Raw genomic sequence first — 25,330 nt, 5'->3', positions numbered from 1 at the left:
AAATGTTATTAAAATGAGACTCCTTAAGGGCTTAATTAAAGAATTCAAACACAAAACGTTTCCACTGTACTTACAATAAAAACGATTCACATCTGATTTTTCTCTAGAAATTAAGTGAGCTTTAAATGTTATGAGTAGACATCCAATGTTTACATCCTCTTACATCTTGGCTTTTTCTTGGTACGGTCACCTGACAAGGGAAAGAGGGATTGCCAACCACAAAGCAAGTTTTTTGCTTCTCAACAGGATTTATTGACAGCTACATCTTCATCACAGGGAAGAATGCTTTATATCGTTGCCTTAGAATGCTTAGAGCTCTGCTGTCAAATCTTTTTTTCTTTAACAAGTGATCAGTCTATTTATAGGGTGAAACTGTGAAACACAGTGGTAATAATGTACCGTAATGACAGTACTCCTGAGAACGAATATGTAATGAGCACCTAGTATGTGTTTTACATCATCATGTCATTTCATTCTTACCAGAAGCCCCAGGAGGTAGGCTTGATTGTGTCCCCATTTGACAAATAGGGAAACTGAGGCAGGAGCGGTAAAGGCCTTGCCGTAGTCCTAGGGACAGTGGTGCTGCTGGAATCCAAACCTAGGCGGACTGACTTTGGGGGCGAGACTCCACTCTGAAGAAACCAGGCGGAGGCTAAACAGTCAGCGGCGGTCAGACCCCACCGTGTGTGCCCCTGGTAGGCATGGGTCCAGCAGTCAGCACTTTCAGTTTTTTTTTGTTTGTTTTGATGTGGACCATTCTGCGTCTCTTCTCCTGCATGGGCAGGCAGATTCTTTACCACTCATAGCCCCTAGCTCCCTGACCAGGGATCAAGCCAGCACTCCCTACATTGGAAGGTGAAGTCAACCACAGGACTGCCAGGAAAGGCTCCTGCACTTTCAGTTTTGTCAGCAGGGCTAAAGCTCAAAGATTAGAAGGTAAAGACGGTTTCACAGGGGCAGAGTCTGCTTTCGCTGTTTCACTACATCTATCTCTAGGAGGATTCTAGGTCCAGTTGTGGGGAGGTGGCCAGGGCCGCTTGGCAACAACAGAGGAAGCAGACGTAAGAGAAATGCAAATGCATTGGGGAGGTTCTGAAACTAGCAAGTTGAAAACAAAGCAGACGTGGGTGGCTGTCATGTTGTGTTTGAGTGTGTCTTTATTCTGTTTTGCTTTTTATTGAAGGATAGTTGATTGTTACAGCGCTGTGTTAGTTTCGGGTATATTGCAGAGTGATTCGGTTATACTTGTATATATCTATATTATTTTTTAAAAAAAATTCTTCTCCATTAGAGTTGCATTGTGTGTATACACATGAAGAGATCTATAACTGACTTACAGGAGGCAGACTGCAAACAGGGTGGGCCCTGGGCAGCTAAAAGGGGCAGAGAGAGGCTTTTCCTCTATCCCTTATCTGGGTACGACATAACAACTTAACAACAAATTTGTTTACTTTTTTTGTTTCTTGGTAGTGGGTTTCTTTTTGTTTGCTTTTTGGTTTTTTTTTTTTTAGTTGAAATCCTTTCAAAACACTCTCAAAGTAGTGAACAATCCAAGATCAACCCTGGAAAGCTGAAGGTAGAGACCACTGCAAAAAACCGAGGCCAGAGACAGCAGTTCTTAAAACCGACTCCTTCCTGCTCCCACAGGACGGTGGGCACAGACAGCGCGGGATAAGAATCCAAAGTCAGAGCTCATTCTGAGGACGACGATTTGCTTTCTTTGCTGTTCCTTCTTTTTTTCTTGGGGGGAAGGGTGCAATTTCCACACTCCCTGCCCTGTCTCATTCCCACCTCTGAGCACCGTGCTGTCTTTCTATCCCACCCAACATCTACGATACAGAGACGAGCAGTACCTGCCATCAAGAGCTCAATCCTCATGTAGCTCCTTCCGCACAATATCTTGACATAGAACATGGGCTCACAGGTTGCCAGATGTCCTCCGTTCAGTGCCCACAGGAGTACAACTAAAAAATTATCTCGTGGCTCCGTAACTTCCCATAAATACAGAACCTTAAGTTTCCACCCTACTCATTCCCTTAACAAATAGAGCAAAGACACACAAAAGCAAGACGCAAGTGTACAAAACTGCTCCTGGCCTTGCAAAGCAAGCATGAAGAAAATGTTCTGACGTGATTTTATGAAGCAGTTTGGTTTCTGTCTGAGGGGAACAGGGTAGTTTCAGTCCACAATTGACCCCTGCTGATACAGCCAATGGAAAGTTCTATTTCCCCTGACCCTCATATTAAGACTGGACTCATCTCAGATTGACTCACTCTTGTCCTGCAACTAACCAGGACTTCAAAGTATGCTTTTTGTTAAATTCTTGATGGAACGTTTCACTGTGAGGAGAAAAGCAGAAATAGGACTCCTGGGAAGGCCAGTTATGTTCATGTTGCTTTGCAATTTGATGTTTATGGGCTAAAAATCAACACAGGACAGAAAACCCTAAACAACAAGGTCCTACTGTATAGCACAGGGAATTGTATTCAATATCCTGTGATAAACCATAACGGTAAAGAATATGAAAAAGAATATACATACATGTATAACTGAGTCACTTTGCTGAATAGCAGAAATTAACACATTGATGCTTCCGTTAAAAACAAAAACCTTCTATCTGTCCAACCTGAGAGAAGAGACATAGACTTTCAAAGAAACACCAGAGTAATAAGAAAAATTTTAATTAAGCAAATATGCAAGTCTACATATAATTCTCATGGAAGCTTTTATTTGGGGATTCTCTGACAGTTCAATGGTTAGAATTTGGTATTTTTATTGCTAGGGCCAGGGTTCAATCCCTGGTTTGGCAGGGGGAATTTTTTTTAAATCTCTCTATAAATAGCCACTGGCACTTGTAAAATTGCAAGACTGTCGTGGATAAAACAAACAAAACTTTCCTCAAAAGACAGTCTTGAATTTTAAACTTTAATACACAACATGTTTCTTTTTTTAGTTTTATTTTATATTGAAGCATAGGGCTTGGCAACCCACTCCACTGTTCTTGCCTAGAGAATCCCCATGGACAAAGGAGTCTGATGGGCTACAGTCCAAGAGGTTGCAAAGAGTCAGACACGACTGAGTAAGCACACCTAGTTAATTAACAATGTTATGTTACTTTCAGGTATATAGCAAAGTGATTCATTTATACATATACATGTATCTATTCCTTTTCAAATTCTTTTCCCATTTAGGTTATTACAGAATATTGAGCAGAGTTCCCTGTGCTATATAGTAGGTCCTATATTTTCCTTTTTTTTTTTTTGGTCCTATATTTTAAACACAGCAGTGTGTCCATGTCAATCCCAAACTCCCAATCCACCTCTCTCCCCATAACATGTTTCTGTTTGGGAAAATTCACTATTAAAAAATATCAAATCCTCTCTAAATTAATTAATGTACTTTCCAAAAAAATTCCAATTAAAAAACAGGATATTTAAAGAAATTAATGCAAGAATTCTCAAGTTCATCTCAGAATAAACAGGACAGACTAGCCAAAATATTCTTAATCAAAGAAGTATAAAGAGAAAATCTTTTCTAACATTTTAAAATGTATTTATAAAACTCAATTAAGTTTTAAAAGTGTGATATTAACATGAAAACAAGCAGACCAGTGGAACAAAACCAAACATCCAGAAGTAAACATATAATATAAAAGAATTCCATGTGTGAAAAAGGTAGTTCTTAAAACAGACAGGGATAGAATGAATCGCTGGTAAAACTGGCACAATATCTGGAAAGGAAGTTAATTTTTCTTTTTGGCCACAATGCCTGGCATGCAGGATCTTAGTTCCCCGCCCAGGAATCGAACCTGCGCCCTCTGCAATGGCAGTGAGGCGTCTTAACCACTGGACTGCCAGGGAAGTCCTGGAAGTTAAATTTCTAATTCATACTATTTGGTAGGCCAAACAATGGACACACATACACACACACCAAAGATGCTCACGCCCCAACCACCAGAACCTGTGAAAGCATTACATGACATGGCAAAGGGGCCTTTGTACAATAGATGTAATCCAGGTTGTTTTGTTGTCATTGTTTAGTCCCAGTGGTGTTTGACTCTTTTGGGACTTCATGGATTGGGATTTCCCAGGCAAGAATACTGCAGTGGGCTGTCTTTTCCTCCTCCAAGGGCTCTTCCCCATGCCGGGATCAAACCTGCGTCTCTGAACACCTCACACATTAGCAGACGGATTCCTTACTACTAGCGCCACCTGTGCATGTTCAGTCGCTCAGTCACGTCAGACTCTTTGTGACCCCATGAACTATAGCCCACCAGGCTCCTCTGTCCATGGGATTTTCCAGACAAGAACACTGGAGTGGGTTGTCACTTCCTTCTCCAGAGAAGCCCTTATCTAGGTGAGCCCAATATAATTATATTAACCCTCTAAAGCGGAAAAACTTATCTGGCTAGAGTCAGAAAGATGCTGGAGAAGCGGAAGGCAAGAGAGATGCAGAAGCAGATGTGAAACCTGAAAAAGACTAACCCCATCGCTTCGTGCCTCGAAGATGGAGGGGAGGCAACAGGGAGGAATGTAGGTGGCCTTGGAAAGAGAGAGAGGCTCCTGGGTGACAGTCGGGTAACAGGAACCTCGGTCCTACAGCTGCAAGCAACTGGACCCTGCCAACAACACGAATGAGCTTAGAAAAGGATTCTGGGCAGACCCTAGCCAGCCAACATCTTGATTTCAGCCTCATGAAACCTGCCACGGGAACCAGACTTCTCACCGACAGACTGTGAGATGATCAGTCTGCATGGTTTTAAGCCACTAGGTTTGTGGACATTTGTTACGGCAGCTACAGAAAACGAATACACATCATACACCAAAATTCCTTCTACGTCAATGAAAAAAAAAAAACGCTAGTGTCAAAAAGACACCAGGGCAGTGAAAAGAAACTTCTGGCACACACAGCAATGTAAAGAACCTCAAGAACATCATGCCAAGCAAGAGAAGCCAGACTCAGAAGACTATATACTGTGGGATTCTATCTGGCTGATGCTCTAGAACTGGCAAATCTAAGAAAGCAGAAGAGCAGTTACCCAGGGAAGGAGGGAGGATTACTGACTGGAAAGGGGGATAAGAGCACTTTCTGGGAGATGGAATGTTCTCTACGGTGATCGGGATGGGGTCACACAGGTATATACATTCATCAAAGCTCACTGAACAGGAGCGTTAAAATCTGTGCCTTTGCTTAGATGCAAATTTCTCATTTTTAAAAAAGCGTTGAGAAAAAAAAAAAGCCCTAAGAGAAAAGATTTTAGATTATTTTCACCTGCTTCAGGAGGAAACTTGGTCAGATCTAATCAAGTGCCACACACACAGGGCCTTTGCCCCAGTAGTTCCACTTCTGGGAATCAGTGTTGCAAACTGATTGCACACAAAGGAAATGGTAGATGTATGACATTACTCACTGTCTAATTGTTTATAATAATAAAAGACTGGGACCAGCTTGAACGGCCATCAACAGAGGACTGGTTTAATAAATTATATTACAGCCACCCCCACAATGAAGTATGCACTTTCTTTAAAAAGAAAGAAAAAAAGAAAAAAGAATGAAGATGCTTTGTATGTACTGATCTGGGATAATCTGCAAAATATGTTTACACAAAGCAAATGCAGGATGGTGTATACATTATACTCTATTTTGGGCAAAATTTTAAAAGACAGAGGGGAGAGCTAGATAAGAATATATATATTTGCATTTGCTTATATATGCACAAAGAAATTCTGGAAGGATGCATGAGAAATAAAATTACCTTTATTGGGGTACAGGGTGGAGAAGGGAGACCTAATCCCACCTTTTCATTGTAACCTTTCTGTATTTTTGATTCTCAAATTACATAAATTTGAAAAGGCTTTAATGCAATAAAAAATTCTAAGTAATCTTCCACACAGTGATAGCCATGAATTCATTAAAAGTTTAAAACTTCTGTACATCAAAAACCCCAGAAAGTAGTTTGCTGCTGCTGCTAAGTCGCTTCAGTCATGTCCGACTCTGTGCGACCCCATAGACGGCAGCCCACCAGGCTCCCCTGTCCCTGGGATTCTCCAGGCAAGAACACTGGAGTGGGTTGCCATTTCCTTCTCCAATGCGTGAAAGTGAAAAATGAAAGTGAAGTTGCTCAGTCGTGTCTGACTCTTAGCGACCCCATGGACTGCAGCCTACCAGGCTCCTCCATTCATGGAATTTTCCAGACAAGAGTACTGGAGTGGGTTGCCATTGCCTCCTCCAAGAAAGTAGTTTAACAACACCCTAAGCAGCAAGGTTATGGATGGAGAATCACTCTCACATACAGCTGATGACAAGATTTAAGTGGTACAGCTTCTCTCTACAGAAATACACAAGTTTTTCACACGGCTGCTCGGAATTTATTCTACAGACATATTTCATTAAAGGACATGAGGATATTAATTGCCTCATTGCCTGTCAAAGCAAAAAGGATACAAATCCAAGAGTCCAACAAGTGGAGACACTTATATAAAGTGGTATATATACCACTCAGAATAGAACACTATCATTGTTAAGAATAAATATGGCAGATCCAAAGGAAGAGATGTCAAAACATGCAACCAAGGTGAATAAAGCCAGTTGGAGAACAATTTGTAGAGCAAATTGGAGAGTCTGAGGACAGGTTAGTGTACATATATATATTTGATTTGATCTATTGGGAGAATTTCCAGAGAGACACTTAAGAAATGAGTTAAGTGGAGATCTCTGGGGAGATGGGGAAAAAATGGGGAGCATGCTCCTGAACCATAGGAGAATAGCTTTCTGTTAAGTCACCCAGTTTGTGGTTGTACAATTTCTTACTGCAGATCTAGGAATGTAATACAATATCTCTCTGAATATGTTCTCAGAATTACTAAAATTGAAAGGATTTCAGAAAGTGAGATGGTTGGGCTAAAATTTTCAGAGCAAGGGAAATGCTCTAAGCCAAATCTCCCCAGGCTCAGAGATTTGGAGGGCCTGACCACGGTCACACTGGGCTGAGCACCAGGGGTGAGATCCAGGCTGACTCCTGCCCCCACCCACAACCTGGTCTACAGCACCTGTGGGTGGGCAGGGAGGCCAGGACTAGAACCCACCGTGGCCCGAAATCCAGGAAAGGTTCGGGTTAGTGGTACAGGCCATGGCAATCTCCATTATTTCAGTGTGATCCTTGTAACATTTACAGGACCTTTGTTTTGTTTACCCAGCAAAGAGAAAATATTTTGTTAAAAAACACAACCCTGAGGTCATACAGAGTGAAGTAAGTCAGACACAGAAGCACAAATATTGTATGGTATAGCATACATGTAGAATTTTTAAAAATGGTACAAATGAACTTATTTACAAAACAGAAACAGAGTTACAGATGTAGAAAACAATCTTATGGTTACCAGGGGGATAAGGAGGGACAGGGATAAATTGGGAGACTGGGATTAACATAGACAGACTACTATACATAAAATGGGGCTTCCCCAGTGTCTTATCGATCAAGAATCCACCTGCAACGCAGGAGATTCAGGAGACCTGGGTTTGATCTCTGGGTCGGGAGGATCCCCTGGAGGAGGGCATGGCAACCCACTCCAGTATTCTTGCCTGGAGAATCCCATGGACAGAGGAGCCTGGCGGGCTACAGTCCACAGGGTCCACAAAGAGTTGGACACGGCTGAAGTGACTGAGCATGCACACACACAGAGAACAGATAACTAATAACCACCTTCTGCATAGCACAGGGAACTCTACTCAACACACTGTAATGACCTATAGGGGAAAAGACTAAAAAAAAGAGTGGACACATGTATGTGTGTAACTGATTCACTGCTGTACACCGAAAACTAACGACATTGTGTATCAACCATATGCCAATAAGAATTAAAAAAAAAACACAGCTCTGAAGGGAGGGAGGAAAAGACCATAGCCCTAAGATCTGTCTGTCTGTTTTCACAGGGGTTCTCTGAAATTACCAGCCAGTTAAGCAGCTGAGAAAAATTTGTGATTCAAGGCCTTGAATGAAGAGTGGAAGGGGTCAGTGCTGTCAAGTACGAAAATGGACCCAAATCCTTCTCTCCTGCAGTTGTTCCTTGGAATGGAAGGCCAAGGTGCGTGCAGGGGGGTCCAGGATCTCACGTGGGCTCTGGGTGCCAGACCTGCAAGCCCGGGAGCCCCCTTCCCCAGGGGTTTTGGACTGGAACTTTGGGAAAAGTTCCCCACTCAGGTAGGCAGCTCCAGAGGGGCGCAGCCTTACCCCCCACCCCAACCCTGAGAAGAAAATCCTCTTGGTGAGAGATGATGGTACGTTTACGCAAAGAAAGGGGGGGCAGAAGGAGGGCCTTCTGGGGCCCTACAACCCCACATTTCCCTGCCTGAGGCCCACAAGCTCCTGCCCCTTCTCTGGTTCCCAAAGACAGTATCAGCCTTCCAGAACCTTCTACCTTCTGCCCAAGTCCTTGGCAATTTTTCTTTCATTGACTAGAAATGAAGGAAGAGGACTTGCCTATTTCACCCCTCTCTACAACTTCACATTAGACACAGGTCCCTATCCGGGGTTCTCTCTCCCCACCCACCCACTCAACCCTCTGATCACAGTATTCCTTCCTGCAGGGCCTGATGAGGCTTCAGAATCCTTTCCGCACCATTCATTCTAGGTGGCCACACATTCACACCCCAGATGAGTCCTGTGTGCCATTCCCAGTTTGCGTAATGAAGACTTGAGCCAGAATGAATTAATGCTTCCAAGCATGAACACCCAAAGTTCCCTACCGCAGGCCAATGCAAGTCACCTGTTCCCCACCTCACCCTCAGTTTTGTCTCCCCTAAGAGGCATGCAGGCCCCAGAACAGCCGTCCCCAAGCTGGGTTCACACACACCCTCTGGACACATCCTCCCCGTCTTTGTTATTGGCCTCCCTGCCCCAGACTAAGGGCCTTTCCCGGTAGAGCAGTGGTAAAGACTCCACTTGCCAATGCAGGAGATGCAGAAGACTGAGGTTCAATCCCTGGGTCAGAAAGATCCCCTGGAGAAGGAAATGGCCTCCAGTATTCTTGCCTGGGAAATCCCGTGAACAGAGGAGCCTAGCGGGCTACACCCCATGGGGTCGCAAAAGAGTTGGACACAACTGAGTGACCGAGCACACACACACACGCCTCAGACTCACCCAGCTCCTGCTCAGCTTCTTCATCACCACCAGCGAGACATCCCTGGATCCCTCAGATCACAGGCTGCGCCCACGTTACAAAAGCCTCCAGGGTCTTGAGGCCCCACCCCCACCTCCTCTCAAGCACAATTTCCAGAAAAGTTCCAAAGGACTTTCAGACCTGTGGTGCTCCTCCTCCACCGACACTCTGAACCCCAGCAAACCTGTCACCGGCCGTGCTCACCCCAGCTAAAGCCAACGCTGCTGCTGTGAACATCTCTGCCCAGGCCCTGTGTGTGTAGCTTTTAAAACCACTTAGGGCCCTGAGTTAGGATCTAAGCAGTTTTGAACATATTAAATATATTTTCCCACAGTCTCAGTATTTCAGGCCCTGTGCTAGGTCTCAAAAGCTCCATGCTAGACACTGTTTTTCTGCTTTCCCCTGTAGACTGAACTCTTAAGGCACAAACTAAATTTTACAACAGTAGTCCCAAATTTTAAGAAAAGCCAACCACACAAAGTACAAATCAAAAACAACCAAGATCATACCGCCAAAGCTGTTGGTTATTTGGGGAAAACCAAGGATAAAGATGTTCACCCAAATTTTTAAACACCTATTGAAAATCCAAAAGTCAGCAAACAGGGCCACGTGTCACCTGGGATATGACAGTGCCAGAGATAGAAAAATGCTAACAGCAAAGAATAATCCTATAAATCAGTGACTCCTAATTTTTTTTTTTTAAGTTGACAAACAGTAACATTTGCACACAGAGGAAAGAAATCAAAGGGAGCCTAAATAAAGTTGCCAACTCCTTGATTTGCCAAATCAGAATTTGTTTTTAAGTGTATCATCTTAAAAAAATAAATCAACGTGTACCATCTGCTGTCCGCATAATTTCACAAGAGACGGAATCTTTTAACTGCAAAAAAAAAAAAAAAGACAAGAATGAATGTAAACTCAGATTAAAGAAATTCATTCTCAAGGAAGGACAAGCTAAGAGCTTTCGGGCACATTTTAGTCTCGGATAGTGTGCAGGTGGTTTGTACCCTGAAGGGCAAATGTTCCAAGTCTCTGAAACCACCAGGGCCCTGGAAGATGCTCAAGAAATATTGCTGAAGGGCCGGGAAGGATACATCTCAGCTCCTGGCTCAGAAGTGGAGTCTAAATCAGTCACTCAGAAGTGGGGGTCAAAATCACTTGACCCCCAAAGAGGAAGGCCATAAGGAGACCCCCGTCCCACTGGTGGCCAGGGGTGGGTACAATTTCTCCTCTCTGTGCCACAGACCAGCCTGTTTGCACTGCGCCATCTGAATGAGAGCAGTCCTGGGTAGCTGCATGATAACAGATAAAATTCACTGAGCCCTTACTACATGCCAGGCCCCACGCTAAGCCCTTCTCAGACATTTTTATCATCAAATTGTTCCTAACAGTGCCAGTGAGGGACGTATAATTATGATCCCAGTTTTACAGGTCAGGAAACAGGTTTAATCAAAGAAAAGGGACTTCTCTGAACAAGGCACAAACCTAAGTCTGATACCAAAATCTGTGTTCACAACACCCTGAGAGGTGAAGTGAAGAAAGGGTCTGGGGGCTGGGGAAAACAGAAAGGGCGGCCTTGAAAATGAAAATCAAACCCCCAAAACAGTGACCCTGAAAAATTGGCATTCCAGACTCCGCCTGAAGACAAATGAGGACGTTCCACACGCTGCTCAGAAGCCTTGATTCAGTATCTGTGCTAAATCCAGGCAGCCCAACTACTGCCACAGTCCCTGTATTTAGGCTTCCCACTCTCCCTCAGAGTACCTGGGAGCTATGGATGGTTGTGAAGTGGGAGCAGCGCCCCCCCACCCCACCCCCACCCCATGACAGCCCTAGAACAAAGGCGCTTTCTCACTTAGTGCAGAACTCCAGTTGGATAATAGCAGCCCAAGCGGCCTGGGCTCCACATCCCTTCCCAAGCCCCTCTGTAATATTTTGCTGCTGCTGCTCTTCACTTGCTAAGTTGTATCCAATTTTTGCAACCTCCCTGGACTGTAGCCCTCCAAGCTACTCTGTGGCATTTCCCGACCCAAAGATCAAACCCATGTCTCCTGTGTGGGAGGTGGATTCTTTACCACTGGGCCACCTGAGAAGCCCCTGTAACATTTCAGGTGCAGATTAATGGCCTCTGTCCCTCCTCCCACCCCTAAGACCACAGCAATTCGCTTCCCCATGACTGAAAGGCAAGACAAACCCAGTGGAGAGCCTGGAACACCACCCACTGGGGCATGGGAAGGGTCCAGAGGTGCCCAGGAGCTCCCCTAAATAAGAGTCTCCCCCAGACAGGGTCCCTGAAAGGCACCTCCTCATAGGGAGATACCTGAGCAATGCTGGGGGGATCTGAGTCCCTCCGAAGTTCTAGCACCAGCTGACAGTTTTCGGAAACACAGGGCTTTCCACTCGGTCTTGAAAAAAGTGTGAACTTTGGCCAGGCTGAAAAGACAGCCATCCGCTTTCCCAGCCTTCTAAATAACATACAAAGCTGTTTAAACACACACGCCTCCTTCAACTTTCCTTTCCAGCCTTCTCCCTGTTGTAACCACATGATCCCAAATTCATCTGGCCCCTTCCCCGTCACACACCTTTGCAGTCACAAGGCTGGCGCCAGCCCCACGGGGAGGACAAGCATGCCTCCTCCTCACAAAAGACAAAGTCCACAAACCTGGGATCCAGTCCCACTGGGCCTATTCCAGGCCTGGGGTCAGGCAGCCAATTCCCTAACCCTCACCTTCAGTTTCCTTAATGCTAAAGAGGGGCCAAGTCACCTATAGGTCTGGACTTCCTCTTTCCTCTGCCAGTCAGCAAGTACTGGGCACCTTCTGTGTGCCAGGCCCTCAGCTAGATGCTGGGACATGTGCATCAAGACTGACCCAAACCTCTGCTGCCCTCATGAAGCTCACACTCGGGGGCAGAGAGAGCTGTAAAATGGGGATGGTTTACAATATTTCTCTGAGGAATAAATAATACATGAAACTCATTTAACATAGAGCCAGGCATAGTCAACTATTGGTAGCATGCATGAGGGCTAAGTCGCTTCAGTCATGTCCAACTCTTTGTGACCCTATGGACTGTAGCTCGCCAGGCTCCTCTGTCCTTGGGATTCCCCAAGCAAGAATCCTGGAGTATAACCCACTCCTCCAAGGGGTCTTCCCAACACAGGGAGCGAACCCACGTCCCCTGCATTGGAAGCCAGAGTCCCAACCACTGGACCACCAGGGAAGTCCCCAAGGTGTTGATTTTATATTTATCTGTTTCAATATGCTTGCCACCATAGCATTAGCTAATACCTCTATGATGACAGACAAGTATAATTTCTTTTTTGTGATGGGAACAATTAAGATCTAGTCTCCTGGCAACTTTGCGGTTTATAATACAATGTTGTTGGCTATAATCATTATGCTGTGCGTTAACTAGATCTCCAAAACTTATTTATCTGGGAGTTGTTAAAAGATATTTGCCCACCTCCTCCCCCATGGCCTCCTACACATGCCCAGTCCAAGAGGACCATTCCATGTGGGGTGTACCAGCGGCTACGCTCACCTAGTAGAACCTCTAAACACGTCCTCGTGGCGTGTTTGTATATAAGGAAATGGTGCTCGTCATTATTCTTCATAACAAGCTGCCCCCTTTACCTGGAATGACCCTCTCTTCTCCGGCACCCCTCAATCCGTCCTGCTGGAAGTGCCCTCCATCTGTCTGGGCATAGCACAAAGCTTACCTCCCAGACTCTGTCCAGGGCCGGAGGATTCAGGAGCTGGGAACCCTTCTGGGAGGCTTGTCTGCATGTCCACTCACCCTTGCTCCCTGGGCTGCCTGGCTCTGACTCTGTTCTGCCCCGTTAGCAGTGCCTAGGTCTCACGTGCTTAAATCCTCCATCGGAAAAAAAAAAAAAAAAAAATCCTCCATCGGCCAGTATATGAGGTATACTGGCCCTCAGGTATGTGAGGAGCAGAACTGCCTTGGAAAGCGAAAAACCAGAAAGAGGTGAGACCAGGTGAGACGCTGACAGGAGAACAAAGGGTATATTAGAGACAAAATCTGAGTCCATATTACGGAGACCCTTAGTACCTGGACAGTGAGTTCAGATTCCAGACTCCAGTGAGCGTTTGAAGTTACCAATTTCTGAGCCTCAAGGTACAGTGGACCCTGATGGACAACGGATGAGGTGATCCAACGGTGACCATAGGCGAGAACCCTGGGGACTGCTGCCGGACACAAAGCTCATCCCAGTTGACACTTGTGATGCAAGTATTTTTCACAGTAAATCAAACTACTCAGTGGAGTGCGGTAATTCTCTATATTTTCTGTTGTGCAGCTTCCCCCAAATGGCCTGAATATACTACCCTATAATGTGCCACTCTAGCACAGTGATTATTATTTTGTATCAAAGGTATCTGAGAAAGAGCTGGTGCAAAAAGGACACTCTGACCCTCCTTCCCCCTCTGAAAGCAAAAAATAAATTTCCCACGGGAAAGGCATCCTCCCTGTACCAGAAGGGTAGGAGGCATCTTTATCAACAGAGATAGGGAATTTAGGGCAAGAGAGCTGTGTAAACAAACCTTGTTATTTTTTCACCAATTTATTACCCCAAGCCCAAGCCCCTTTGTCAATGCTTGCTGTTTCTTTGCCTAAAAGGCATAAAAGCTTCCTGTATCAGTTAGACTTCTTTGAGTCTCATATTTTTTTTTCCATTTATTTTTGAGTCTCATATTTTTAAGGCGCGCTCATAGGCAGGAAATTAAATTTGTTTTCCTCCTGTTAATCCCTTGTGTCAATTTAATTATTAGAACCAGCCAAAGAACATAAAAGGAAAGAAGGGAACACTTGTCTGCCCCTGCACCTTCAAAAGGTCATCACTGTTTTCTAAGGTTAGCAATCTTTCTTTTCATTGACTGGAGGACTTAGCATTTACAAGATAAAAACACCTCAATCTAGATGTCATCAGAACTTCAAACAGAAATAGCTCGATCCAGACTCTGCTTGTCTCCGACAAACACACAGGAGGTCCTACCAGCTCACCAGGCTCAAAGAAGCTAAAACAAATGTGCTATGGGGATGCAGGTGGGCACTGATGCTGGTTCAACGCCCAGGCAAAAGATGGAGTTGATTCGGGTATACTGGGTCAGGGGGTTACAGGTAACACTCAGTCACACTTTCAGATTTTCCACAAAATCAAGGAAACAAAGCAATGCTTACTTAGGAAATTTGAGACAAAGAAAAATGTCTGATCAGGCAAAATGGACAGACAACCTTAGTGACCAAAGGAAGAATACTCATCTTGGTTTGGGCACTGTGACATTTTGGGGTTCGAAAGATGTCTGTTTACCTGCTTCAATACCTTTTTTAAAAGTTTCTTATTTTTCCTTTTTTTAATTTTGTATTGAGGTATAGCCAAAGAACAGTGTTGTGACAGTTTCAGGTGAAGAGCAAAGGGACTCGGCCATACACATCCATTCTCCCCCAAACCCCCCTCCCATCCAGGCTGCCACATAACATTGAGCAGAGTTCCTTGTTGGTTATCCATTTTAAATATAGCAGTGTGTAGTTCCCCACCGGTCCAGTGGTTAGGACTCTATATGCTTTCACTGCTGAGGTTGCAGGTTCATTCCCTGGTCAGGGAACTAAGACCCTGCAAACGGCACGGTGAAGCCAAAAATTAAAAAATAAAGTTTAAAACCAAATGTTCTCTCCACCCTTGCCACTGTCCCACCATAGATCTCAGTGGTAACATAAAGAGTCATCTTTGCCAAAGAGGCTGTCCATTTCCCCCTAGTTCTTCCTTCTTATAAAGATTTGTCGAAACAAAGATTTCTGGGCCTTAAGAAACTCAGGCTACACTTTAAGGAAACTTGTTACAAAAGCCATGAGACAAGGTTAGCTGGGTCAGTGACTGGAAACCCAGAGGCAGGGTGCCAATAGGTCAGCTCCACTTCTCTGTCTGGGAAGGCAGAGAACAGCTTGTTCCTGGAGGCCAATGAAAGCAAAACCACACCCACAACCCAACCCCACTTCAGTTTTTAAGAACATCCTCAGGGTCACTTACCTTTCCCACCTAGATAGAGGCTCGCATGCTCTATTTTGGCTGCTAACAGACTCTTCATCCCAAGAAGCAAAAATAAAATACTAAGAGGATGCACAGCATAAGAATGGGCCTTTGGTAGCAAGTGCAGAAAAAAAGAACTGATCAGCAAAGAGAAGTTTAAGAATTCCATAAAGTCTCTTTTCGGTCCCTGAGAGAGTGGGTGTCTAAGGCCAGATCTACTACTAATTAGCTGTAATGACTACCAGGTGATGAGCCTCAGCTTCTTCATCTATAAAATGTTTGCTGCCCTGCTGCTGACCCCGCGGTGAAATTCTGTGCAGAGACTTAAAAGAGTTCCCTTTGGAATGTATGAATCCAGAGCTCCTGGCAGCCTTTCAGCATTCTCCTTCCTGCTTACTCAAAAAAAAAAAAGAAAAAAGACAAAAAAAGACATAATGGCAAGAAGCCATTACTCTGCTACCTCCTCAGCACTCACAGGAGGCCCCACCCATTCACTGGGCTCCTGGCAGGCAGGCAGCCTGGTGGGGCCAGACAGAATAGAACCAGAGGAACCAGAAGCATCCTTCAGCCTGCCTTTGCAGCCACAACCTCTAGTATTCTCCTTACTCAAGTTTGAATCTCAGCCTCCTTCATGTCTCTTAAACCAATTCATCCCTTCCAGAGTTAGTTCCCAGTGAAATATGGATACTCTCCTCCACCTCTCTGGGGGTGCCCCAAAGAAAGCTTACACTTGCCAGTGAGGACCGGTTAGTCAGTTATCAAACCAAGTTAACGGATTATAACTAGGTTTCAAAAAAAAAAAAACAGAATATGGAATAGAATAGAAAATATCACTGTCCTCACCCAGTAGAGTGTAAATATTCTGTGAGGCTCTTCTTGGGGGCTTCCTAGGTGGTACTAGGGGTAAAGAAAATAAGAGACTCCCTTGGATCCCTGAGTGGGGGAAATCCCCTTGAGAAGGGCATGGCAACCTACTCCAGCCAGTATTCTTGCCTGGAAAATCCCATGGTCAGAGGACCCGGGCAGGCTACAGTCCATGGGTTCAGAGAGAGTCCCACGTGAGTAAATCGACTTAGCACTCACGACGCTCTTCTTGCAGTTTTATACTGATATATATATGTGCCTGGGTGCAGGACTCTATTGTGGATCTTGGTCAGGAAAAGACAGAAGCTCATAGGCCGGAAGCAGTGAGATCCGACCCTGGGGACACATGCCCCCACACACCCATCCCCCCCTCCATCTCCTGTGGAGGATACAAAGGCCGGCACAGGGTACTCAGAGCTCACGCATCCATCCTGCGATTGTACAAAACAGAGATGACTGCAAAACAACTGAAATAAACTTCTGACTCTCCTTCAGGGTAGTACTTCCTATAAAGCACAAAACAGGATAATCAACAAAAGACCAAGCCATCCGGGTAACAGTCTTGCTTCAGAAAGGTGCCTGGAACTTGGGAAGCTCAGCGCCAGGCTGGGGCAGAACCTGGGTGCTGAAGGCCCTGGGCTCCTTGCTTTCTTCCCACTTAAGGACTGATTAGGTCAACAACAACTGGACTGGGACTAGAAACCTCAGAGCCCACCCCTTTCTCGCTCCTCTTAAAAAAAAAAAAAAAAAATTGTTTTTTGCAAATTGTACATCTCCCGATAAATTTTGCCTAGTAGGAACCAAGGCTTGCAGCCTCCTAGAAACGCCCCTAGCCGGGAGTCGGGCTGAAGAAAGGCAGTTTCAGCCAGGTGGCTAATGCTCGGGGCTCCCAGTAGGCGTGCGGCGAGGGGGCGGAGTGCACCTCTCAGGCTCCAGGCTCCGAGCCCGCGTTTGCAAACGCTCGGAAGCAGAAGCCTGGGTTTCTGGGACTCCGCCTCTGAACCCCGGGCCCTTAGTGCTATCCCCTCCTCCCGACTCTTCTGGCCGAGGACGGTGGGCCTGAGGCAAGCCCAGCTCATGATCGAGCGGGCTGGGGAAGAGGCCTGCTCGGAGCTGGATTCGCCAACCTCCTCCAGCCAGGAAGCGGCCAGCACTCCCCTAAGTTCCCGGCAAATCCCGCCCCGCGCCCGGGCGCCTGCCATTCCGCAGCGCGCCCCGCGGGCGCGTCCGCTGGTCTTAACATTCGCGGCCCTGGGGTCTACCGGAGGAGGTGGGAGGCGGGCCCCGGAGCCGCAGATTTGGTGCCGCGGTGGGGACGTGGCAGGCCGCGCGCCGCCGCAGTCCTGTCGCAACGCGCGCCCCTTCCCCAGGCGCCAGGAACGCCGGAGCCGCCCCCCACCTCCACCCCCACCCCGCGCCGGACCCCGCGCAACAAGCCTGCGTCTGCACCTAGATGAGCGCAGGGACCGCCTGCCCCGGTGCGGCCTCGGGGCGCGCCGGCCCCCACGCGCGGCCGCCTCCCTCGCGCCGGGAAGAGGCACGGCTGAAGGCCCGAGGAGCCCCCCGCACGTCCGGCGCCTCTACGCACCTAGTTACCCGCGCGTCCCACATGGCCCTCGCCGCCGCTGCCGCCTCGGGAGCCGCTTCCCCGGGGACGGACTCAGCGGGCGGGGTCTCCGGCTCGCGGTAGCTCGGCCCCCTCCGCCGCGACGAGCGGGGCGGGGGCGCAGAGACCCCGGCGCCCGGCTGTAGGCAGCCACAGACCTATTCCAAGTTTCCACGTAGTTGCGAGGGCCCGAAAACTCACGTGCACGGCACCGCTGGATGGGAGGAGGTGTTTGTCACCGTGTGTTTTAAAGAGGCGTTTCGATGTCTCCCATCTTGCGGGCGAGCGCTCCAATGGGGTGGCTCTCGGCCACCTTTGGAAAAACGAGTGCTTCGAGCCGTGCACCTCGAGGGACCGGGCGCGCGCACACCCCCCTCCGACAGCTTTTGGTCACGGTGACTTCTCACCCTAGCGAGGTCGCCGCGATTGTCGGGGAGACAGGAAATGGTCAGCCAATGGCCTTGAGCCCCGCCCCCGGACCTCTCGTCCCCTCCAACAAAGAAACTAGGGGGACAGGCCCCGGGTAGATGCGCCTCGTGCCCATCAGCTCCCACTTCCTATCTGCCTCGGTTGCGTCTGACCTTGGACATGGAGTACTTACTGTATGCTCGGCCTTCCATTCCAGGGGTGCTGGGGATTCCCCTTGGGCCGGGTGGGGCCTAGACTGCCTCCTGGTGGTGCTCACACCCGTCTGCGGGAGCACCACAACCGAGGAGCCTCGCGGGGCTTGAACCAGAGCAACAGTAGAGTTTCCAATGAGGCAAGGAAGACTTGGTGATCCATGGACACACCTACGGATGTGAGAGCTGGACTATAAAGCACAGCCCGGAAGAACTGATGCTTTTGAACTGTGGTGTTGGAGAAGACTCTTGAGTCCCTTGGACTGCAAGACGATCCAACCTGTCAATCCTGAAGGAAATCAGTCCTGAATATTCTTTGGAAGGACTGATGCTGAAGCTGAAACTCCAATGCTTTGGCCACCTGATGCGAAGAACTGACTCACTGGAAAAGGCCCTGATGCTGGGAAAGATTGAAGGCGGGAGGAGAAGGGGACGACAGAGGATGAGATGGCTGGATGGCATCACCGCCGCGATGGACATGAGTTTGAGTAGGCTCCAGGGGTTGGTAATGGACAGGGAAGCCTGGAGTGTTGAAGTCATGGGGTTACAAAGAGCCGGACACGACTGAGCGACTGAACTGAACTGGGCACACCTAAGGCACACAGCCTGCGGTGCTTCTCTGCGCTGCTTCTTCTGAGTCAAGAAGTAGCCTATCAGTCTAGCCTGTGTTCTCTGTGCTTCTGTAATCTCACCTCCTCCCATTTCTTCTGTGCCTTAATCTCCCCAGATACCGCACTGCATCACATACAATTCAAAAACTGTCAATGGCACCTCTATTGCCCTTTATAGCTGGGCACTTGGGAGCTTCACAATTTTACCCTACCCTTCCAGGCTTAGCCTGCTCATACACACTCTACCCCAGTGGTTCCGTGACTTGACTGCACACTGGAATCATCTGAGGGTCTTTCAAAAATACTGATGTCTGGGAATTCCCTGGCAGTCCAGTGGATAGGACTCAACTTTCACTACGGAGGGCCTGGGTTGGAGAACTAAGATCCTGCAGGCCTATAGTGGGAGGGGTGTGGGGAGGGCAAAAAAAAAAAACAACTGATGATTGGCCCCTACTCCTACTTAATCTGATTTAATTGGTATGGGGTATGATATGGGCCCAGGATTTTTAAAAACTCTCCTGGTGACTATGGTGGTGGTGGTTTAGTCGCCAGGTCCTGTCCGACTCTTTTTCTGTTTTTTTTGCTCTAACCTCTGAGAAAATTCTTCTGATCTTTCTTAATGAGGTTTCTGTTTTTAATTTCTGATACCACATTTTGATTTTTCCAAGAGCTCTTTCTTATTCTGTAAGCATTCCTTTGGCGGTCCCCATTCTCTTTTCCACGATTACATACCTTTTCTAATTTCCCTGCAGATACAGTAGCTTTTGTTTTCTCTACATAGGCTCTGTTCCCTGAGTTCCTTTTTCTGTTTCTGTTTTTTGTTTTGTTCTCCTTGTTCTGGATTTTCCTCAGATGGTTATCAGTTCAGGATTAAGAATGAGGGAACTAGATGTGCATTAATAGCGAACAACTGAATAAACCATGATACACTCACACCATAGAGAAGAACTATGTGTGCTTTTGAGCCATGAGGGGGATCACTATTTAACACTGTGGGGTGTTGGGCAGAAAATACTAAGTGGGGAAGAGTAATAAGGAGAGGTCAATATTTTAGTGCATGTGCTTATATTTTCAAAACAATGGAAGGAAAATAAAAGACAAAAGATTACCTACAAGGGGAAACAGGGTAGAGGGGAAAGATAGGGAACCTAGGCTTCTTTAAATATACCTTGTTTTTTAGTTTTGACTTAGAAACCAAGGGAACCTTAAATATCATTGAAAAGTTAAACCTAATTTCTGAAAAGTAGTTTCTAAAATTGAAACCATACTGAAACAAATTAACTTAATGTATATCAACTGGGTAGCACCACCAAACAAAAATTATTTCAAGTGACTTTAAAACAGATTTGTTTACCCTAAGGGAAAAAAGAACCAGCAGAGAAATCTTGAGTTTCATAGTCTTACATCCTTATTAAGTAATATTGGTATGTTTTACAAAAATTCTTGAAAGCATTTATTTAGAGACATTACTTGGAAATATCTTTATTACCCAGTCGTGTGTATAAATTAGAATAAGCAAATAGTCAATTACAATCAATTTCATTCAGAATCAAGATTTTCAGTGTAAGAGAAAAGAAATACAAATATAAAATCAAAGAAGTTAGGGAAAATTCTATAAACTGAAAACTAAAATGGAAATATCAGAATGAATTTGCAGTTTATTGTCTGACTCTGTACATTCTCTTCATCTTTGATGTGATGCATTATTTCTGGGTTTAATAATAGCAGGCATCCCTGGCACACAGGGGTAGTCAAGGCTATGGTTTTTCCAATAGTCATGTATGGATGCGAGAGTTGGACCATAAAGAAGGCTGAGCACCAAAGAATTGATGCTTCTGAATGTGGTGCTAGAAAAAGACTCTTAAGAGTCCCTTAGACTGCAAGGATATCAAACCAGTCAATCCTAAAGGAAATCAACCCTGAATATTCATTGGGAGGACTGTTGCTGAAACTGCAGTTCCAGTACTTTGATCACCTGATGCAAAGAGCCGATTTACTGGAAAAGACCCCGATGGTGGAAATGATTGAAGGCAGGAGAAGGGGGCAACAGTGAATTAGATGATTAGATAGCGTCACTGACTCAATGGACATGAATTTGAGCAAACTCTGGGAGACAGTGAAGGACCGGGAAGCCTGGTGTGCTGCAGACCCTGGGGTCACAAAGAATCAGACATGACTTAGCAACTGAACAACTGGCACCCAGGAGGCACTTTTTAAACACCATTTCTTTCTACAAGGAACCAGGACGCTTTAAAGAAAATCACTGATTCCAGGATGGGGAAGGAAATGTACAAGCTGAACCTGGTATGTTTTGTTGTTGCACAAAGCAAAGAAGCTATCACAGAGAATGAAAATGAAGAAAGCCTATGTGAATTATAGGATCATTGTTTAGTCGCTAAATCCTGTTTGACTCTTTGCTGCCCCATGGACTATAGCCTGCTAAGCTCCTCTGTTATGGGATTTCCCAAGCAAGAATACTGGAGTGGGTTGTCATTTCCTTCTTCAGGGAATCTTCCCAGAAAGAGATCGAACCTAAGTCTCCTACATCAGCAGGTGGATTTTTTACCACCAAGCCACCAGGAAAACCCGAATTATAGGATACCATCAGACACATTATTGGAGTCCTTGAAGGAGAATCAATGGAGAAAGGAACAGAAAGCTTATTTAACCAATGACTGAGAACTTCCCAAATCTAGGGAGAGATTTAGATATCCAAGTTTATGAAATTCATAGGTCCCTAAACAGATTCAGCCCCAAGAGATCTCCAAGATATTAAAATGCTGCTGCTGCTGCTAAGTCACTTCAGTTGTGTCTGACTCTGTGCAACCCCATATTAAAATAGAACTGTCTAAAATCAAAGACCAAGAGAATATTTAGAGCAGCAACATAAAAAAATTCTCACATACAAAGGAACCCTCAACAGGCTATCAGTGAAACTTTGCAGTCCAGGGGAGAGTGGGGTGATATATTAAAAGTTGTGAAAGAGAAACTGCCAACCAAGAACACTTTACCCTGCAAAGCTGTCTATTCTTCAGCAACAAAGGAGTGATAAACCCTTTACTGGGCACACAAAAGTCAAGGGAGTCCTTTACCAATAGATCTGCCTTTCAAGAAATGCCAAATGGTGTTTCTCAAGCAGAAATGAAATGATGCTAAATAGGAGTATGAAAATATAAAATAAAGGTAAGTATAAATCAAATCTGGAATACTTTAGTACTGTAACACAATGGTGTTAATAATTTAATTCTAGTATAAAGGTTAAGGGCTTCCCTGGTGGCTCAGAGGGTAAAGCGTCTGCCTGCAATGCGGGAGACCTGGGTTCAATTCCCGGATCGGGAAGATACCCTAGAGCAGGAAATGGCAACCCACTCCGGTACTCTTGCCTGGAGAATCCCATGGACAGAGAAGCCTGGTAGGCTACAGTCCATGGGGTTGCAAAGAGTCAGATATGACTGAGTGACTTCACTTTCACTTTCATGAAGGTTAAAGAACAAAAGTATTAAAAATAACTACCATTGACCCTGGAACAGTAAAGGTATTAGGGGTACCAACCTTCCACATAGTCAAAAATCCACATATACATTAAGTTGGCTCTCATATCTAAGGTTCCTCTTTATTTGAAATGATGCCTCCACATGTTCAACCAACTGCAGACTGTGTAGTAGTACTTACTATTGAAAAAAGCCATGTACAATTGGGCAGCAGGTACATGAAAATGTGCTCAACATCACTAATCATCAAGGAAACGCAAATCAGAGTTACAGGGAGATATCACCCCTCATTGGTTTCTGTTAGAATAGCTATCATCAGAAAGATAAGAGACAAGTATTTGTGAGGAAGTGGAGAAAAGGGAACACTTCTGGACTGTTGGTGGGAATATAAACAGTATGTAGTTTCCTCAAAAAACCTAAAAGGAGAACTGTATGATTCAGCAATCCCACTTCTGGATATTTATGCAAAGGGAATGAAATCAGTACATTGTAGAGATATCTGTACGCTCATATTCACTGCAGCATTTTTCACAATAGCCAACATAGGATATGGATAAAGAAAATGTGATGGGAAGAAAAAAAAGAAAATGTGATGGGGATAGCTAGATAATGTACAATGAAATATTATTCAGCCATAAGAAAGGTCACTGTAGATGGTGACTGCAGCCATGAAATTAAAAGACACTTACTCCTTGGAGGAAAAACTATGACAAACCTAGACAGCATATTAAAAAGCAGAGACATTACTTTGCTGACAAAGATCCGTATAGTCAAAGCTATGGTTTTTCCAGCAGTCATGTACAGATGTGAGAGTTGGTCCATAAAGAAGGCTGAGTGCCAAAAAATCGATGCTTTCGAACTGTGGTGTTGGAGAAGACTCTTGAGCGTCCCTTGGACTGCAAGGAAATCAAACCAGTCAATCCTAAGGGAAATCAATCCTGAATATTCATAGGAAAGACTGATACTGAAGCTGAAGCTGCAATACTTTGGCCACTTGATACGAAGAACCTACTCATTGGAAAAGACCCTGATGCTGGGAAAGATTGAAGTCAGGAGGGGAAGGGAATGACAGAGGATGAGATGGTGGGATGGCATCATTGACTCGATGGACATGAGTTTGAGCAAGCTCTGGGAGATGGTGAAGGATAGGGAAGCCTGGCGTGCTGCAGTCCATGGGGTTGCAGAGTTGGACATGACTGAGCAATTGAACATAAGAACAGAGCAATAGAACATAAGAAAGAAGGAAATCTTACCTCTAGATGAACCTAGAGGACATTATGCTAGGTGAAATAAATTGCACAGAAAAAAACAGATACTGTATGATCTTATTTATATGTGGAACCAAAAGGAAAAAAAAAAGCCAAACCCATAGAAATAGAGAGTAGAATGGTTAGTAGGTGGTTAGCAGGTGGTTAGTAGGTGGTTAGTAGGAGGAAATGGGAACATACTGGTCAAATCTTTCAGTTATAAGTTCTGACGAAGAACCAAGGTGCCTAGAGCTAACAATACCGTATTGAACGCTTGAGGGAATTCCGTGGTGGTCCTGTGGTTAGGACTCTGAGCTTTCACTGCCAAGGGCTCAGATTCGATCCCTAATTGAGAAACTAAGATTCTGTAAGCTGTGCAGGATGGCCAAAAAAAAGAAAAGAAACCCACAATAAACACTTGAAACTTGCTAAGTGAATAGATCTTACACATTTTCACTACACACTCACACACTCACATACACATAGTAGCTATGTAAGGTAATGAATGTGTTCATTCTGGTAATCATTTTACAAAGTACACGTATATCATGTACATCATGTTGTACACTTTAAATACGAACAATTTTATCTACCCACTGTGCCCCAACAGAGTTGGAAGAGAAAAAAAAAAGAATATTAATTTGAAGGAGCAGAAAAGTCACCTGGCAAGAGCATCCATGCATCTCTCTCATCCGAGTCTGTAGTTCGTCCCTGATGATAGTGTTTTCAGGGCCAGAACCTTTCTGCTTTTCACATGTGGTTGGTTGGCTTTTTGATTGGTTGGTTGATTGAAAGAATATAAGCTCTTTTCTCTTGAAAGTGTCCAAAAGCTCACTTCAGTGACCTTAACAAACTGAAAACTAATGTGCAAACTGGGGGATTAGGCCGGAATCATCACTGTTAAAAATATCATGAACACAAATGACAATTGAGTGACCAAGAGCCACGGTGGCCACTATACCAAACGGAGACACAGACCCAACACAAATAACTAACCAAGCAAGAAAGACAAACATTTAGATAAATTATCAGGAACATAGAGTACACAAATAAATGTCAGCTGATTTTTTTTTTAAGGGAAGAGCTTACATAATGAGGAAGTACAATTTATTTTCACTCAACATTTATCAGCATTTATGTTTTTTAAGTCTTTATGATAATTAAGTTGTTGTCAAGAGAGTCCACTAATTAAGTTTGGTATTATTAGCTCCACTTTACAAAATGAGAAACCAAAGAAATTAAAGGGCTACCCTGATGGCTCAGTAGGTAAAGAATCCGCCTGCGATGCAGGAGACCCCGGTTCGATTCCGGGTCGGGAAGATCCTCTGGAGAAGGGATAGGCTACCCACTCCAGTATTCTTGGGCTTCCCTTGTGGCTCAGCTGGTAAAGAATCTGCCTGCAATGCGGGAGACCTGGGTTGATCCCTGGGTTGGGAAGATCCCCTGGAGAAGGGAAAGGCTACCCACTCCAGTATTCTGGCCTGGAGAATTCCATGGAATCCATGGGGTCGCAAAGGGTCAGACACGACTGAGCAACTTTCACTTCACTTCACTTCAAAGAAATAAGAGGTTAAGTGGTTTGTTAGACAACCAGTTGGTCAAAGGGCTGAGACTAAAGAACACAGATGAACTCAGAATGGACTTGGCTGTGCTTCTTGGACCCTGAGTTCTGTCCACCCTGGAATCTGGA

At 45.3% G+C, this 25,330-nt stretch overlaps 1 protein-coding gene across 3 annotated transcripts in view; it reads right to left on the bottom strand.

Annotated features, from left to right (window-relative positions):
- The window catches only part of TRANK1 (tetratricopeptide repeat and ankyrin repeat containing 1), a 97,638-nt gene extending 79,163 nt beyond the window's left edge, over positions 1 to 18,475 (bottom strand). Inside the window, exon 1 of one of the 3 annotated variants that reach the window (XM_061127745.1) lies at positions 18,273 to 18,475. Coding sequence is in view for 1 of the 3 variants with exons in the window: in XM_061127743.1 (XP_060983726.1) it covers positions 17,654 to 17,676 (23 nt within the window). In the remaining 2 variants the exon portion in view is untranslated. Of the gene's footprint in view, positions 1 to 17,653; positions 17,692 to 17,872; positions 18,073 to 18,272 lie in introns of those variants that run through there. The other 2 variants (XM_061127744.1, XM_061127743.1) reach the window with 2 other exon arrangements.
- Positions 18,476 to 25,330: the final 6,855 nt, after the last annotated feature.

This window comes from Dama dama, chromosome 24 (assembly GCF_033118175.1).
Source record: "Dama dama isolate Ldn47 chromosome 24, ASM3311817v1, whole genome shotgun sequence".
Classification (NCBI taxonomy): Eukaryota; Metazoa; Chordata; class Mammalia; order Artiodactyla; family Cervidae; genus Dama; species Dama dama.
The sequence above is the reverse complement of the archived record's forward strand: the minus strand, read 5'-3'. Positions and strand labels throughout refer to the sequence as shown.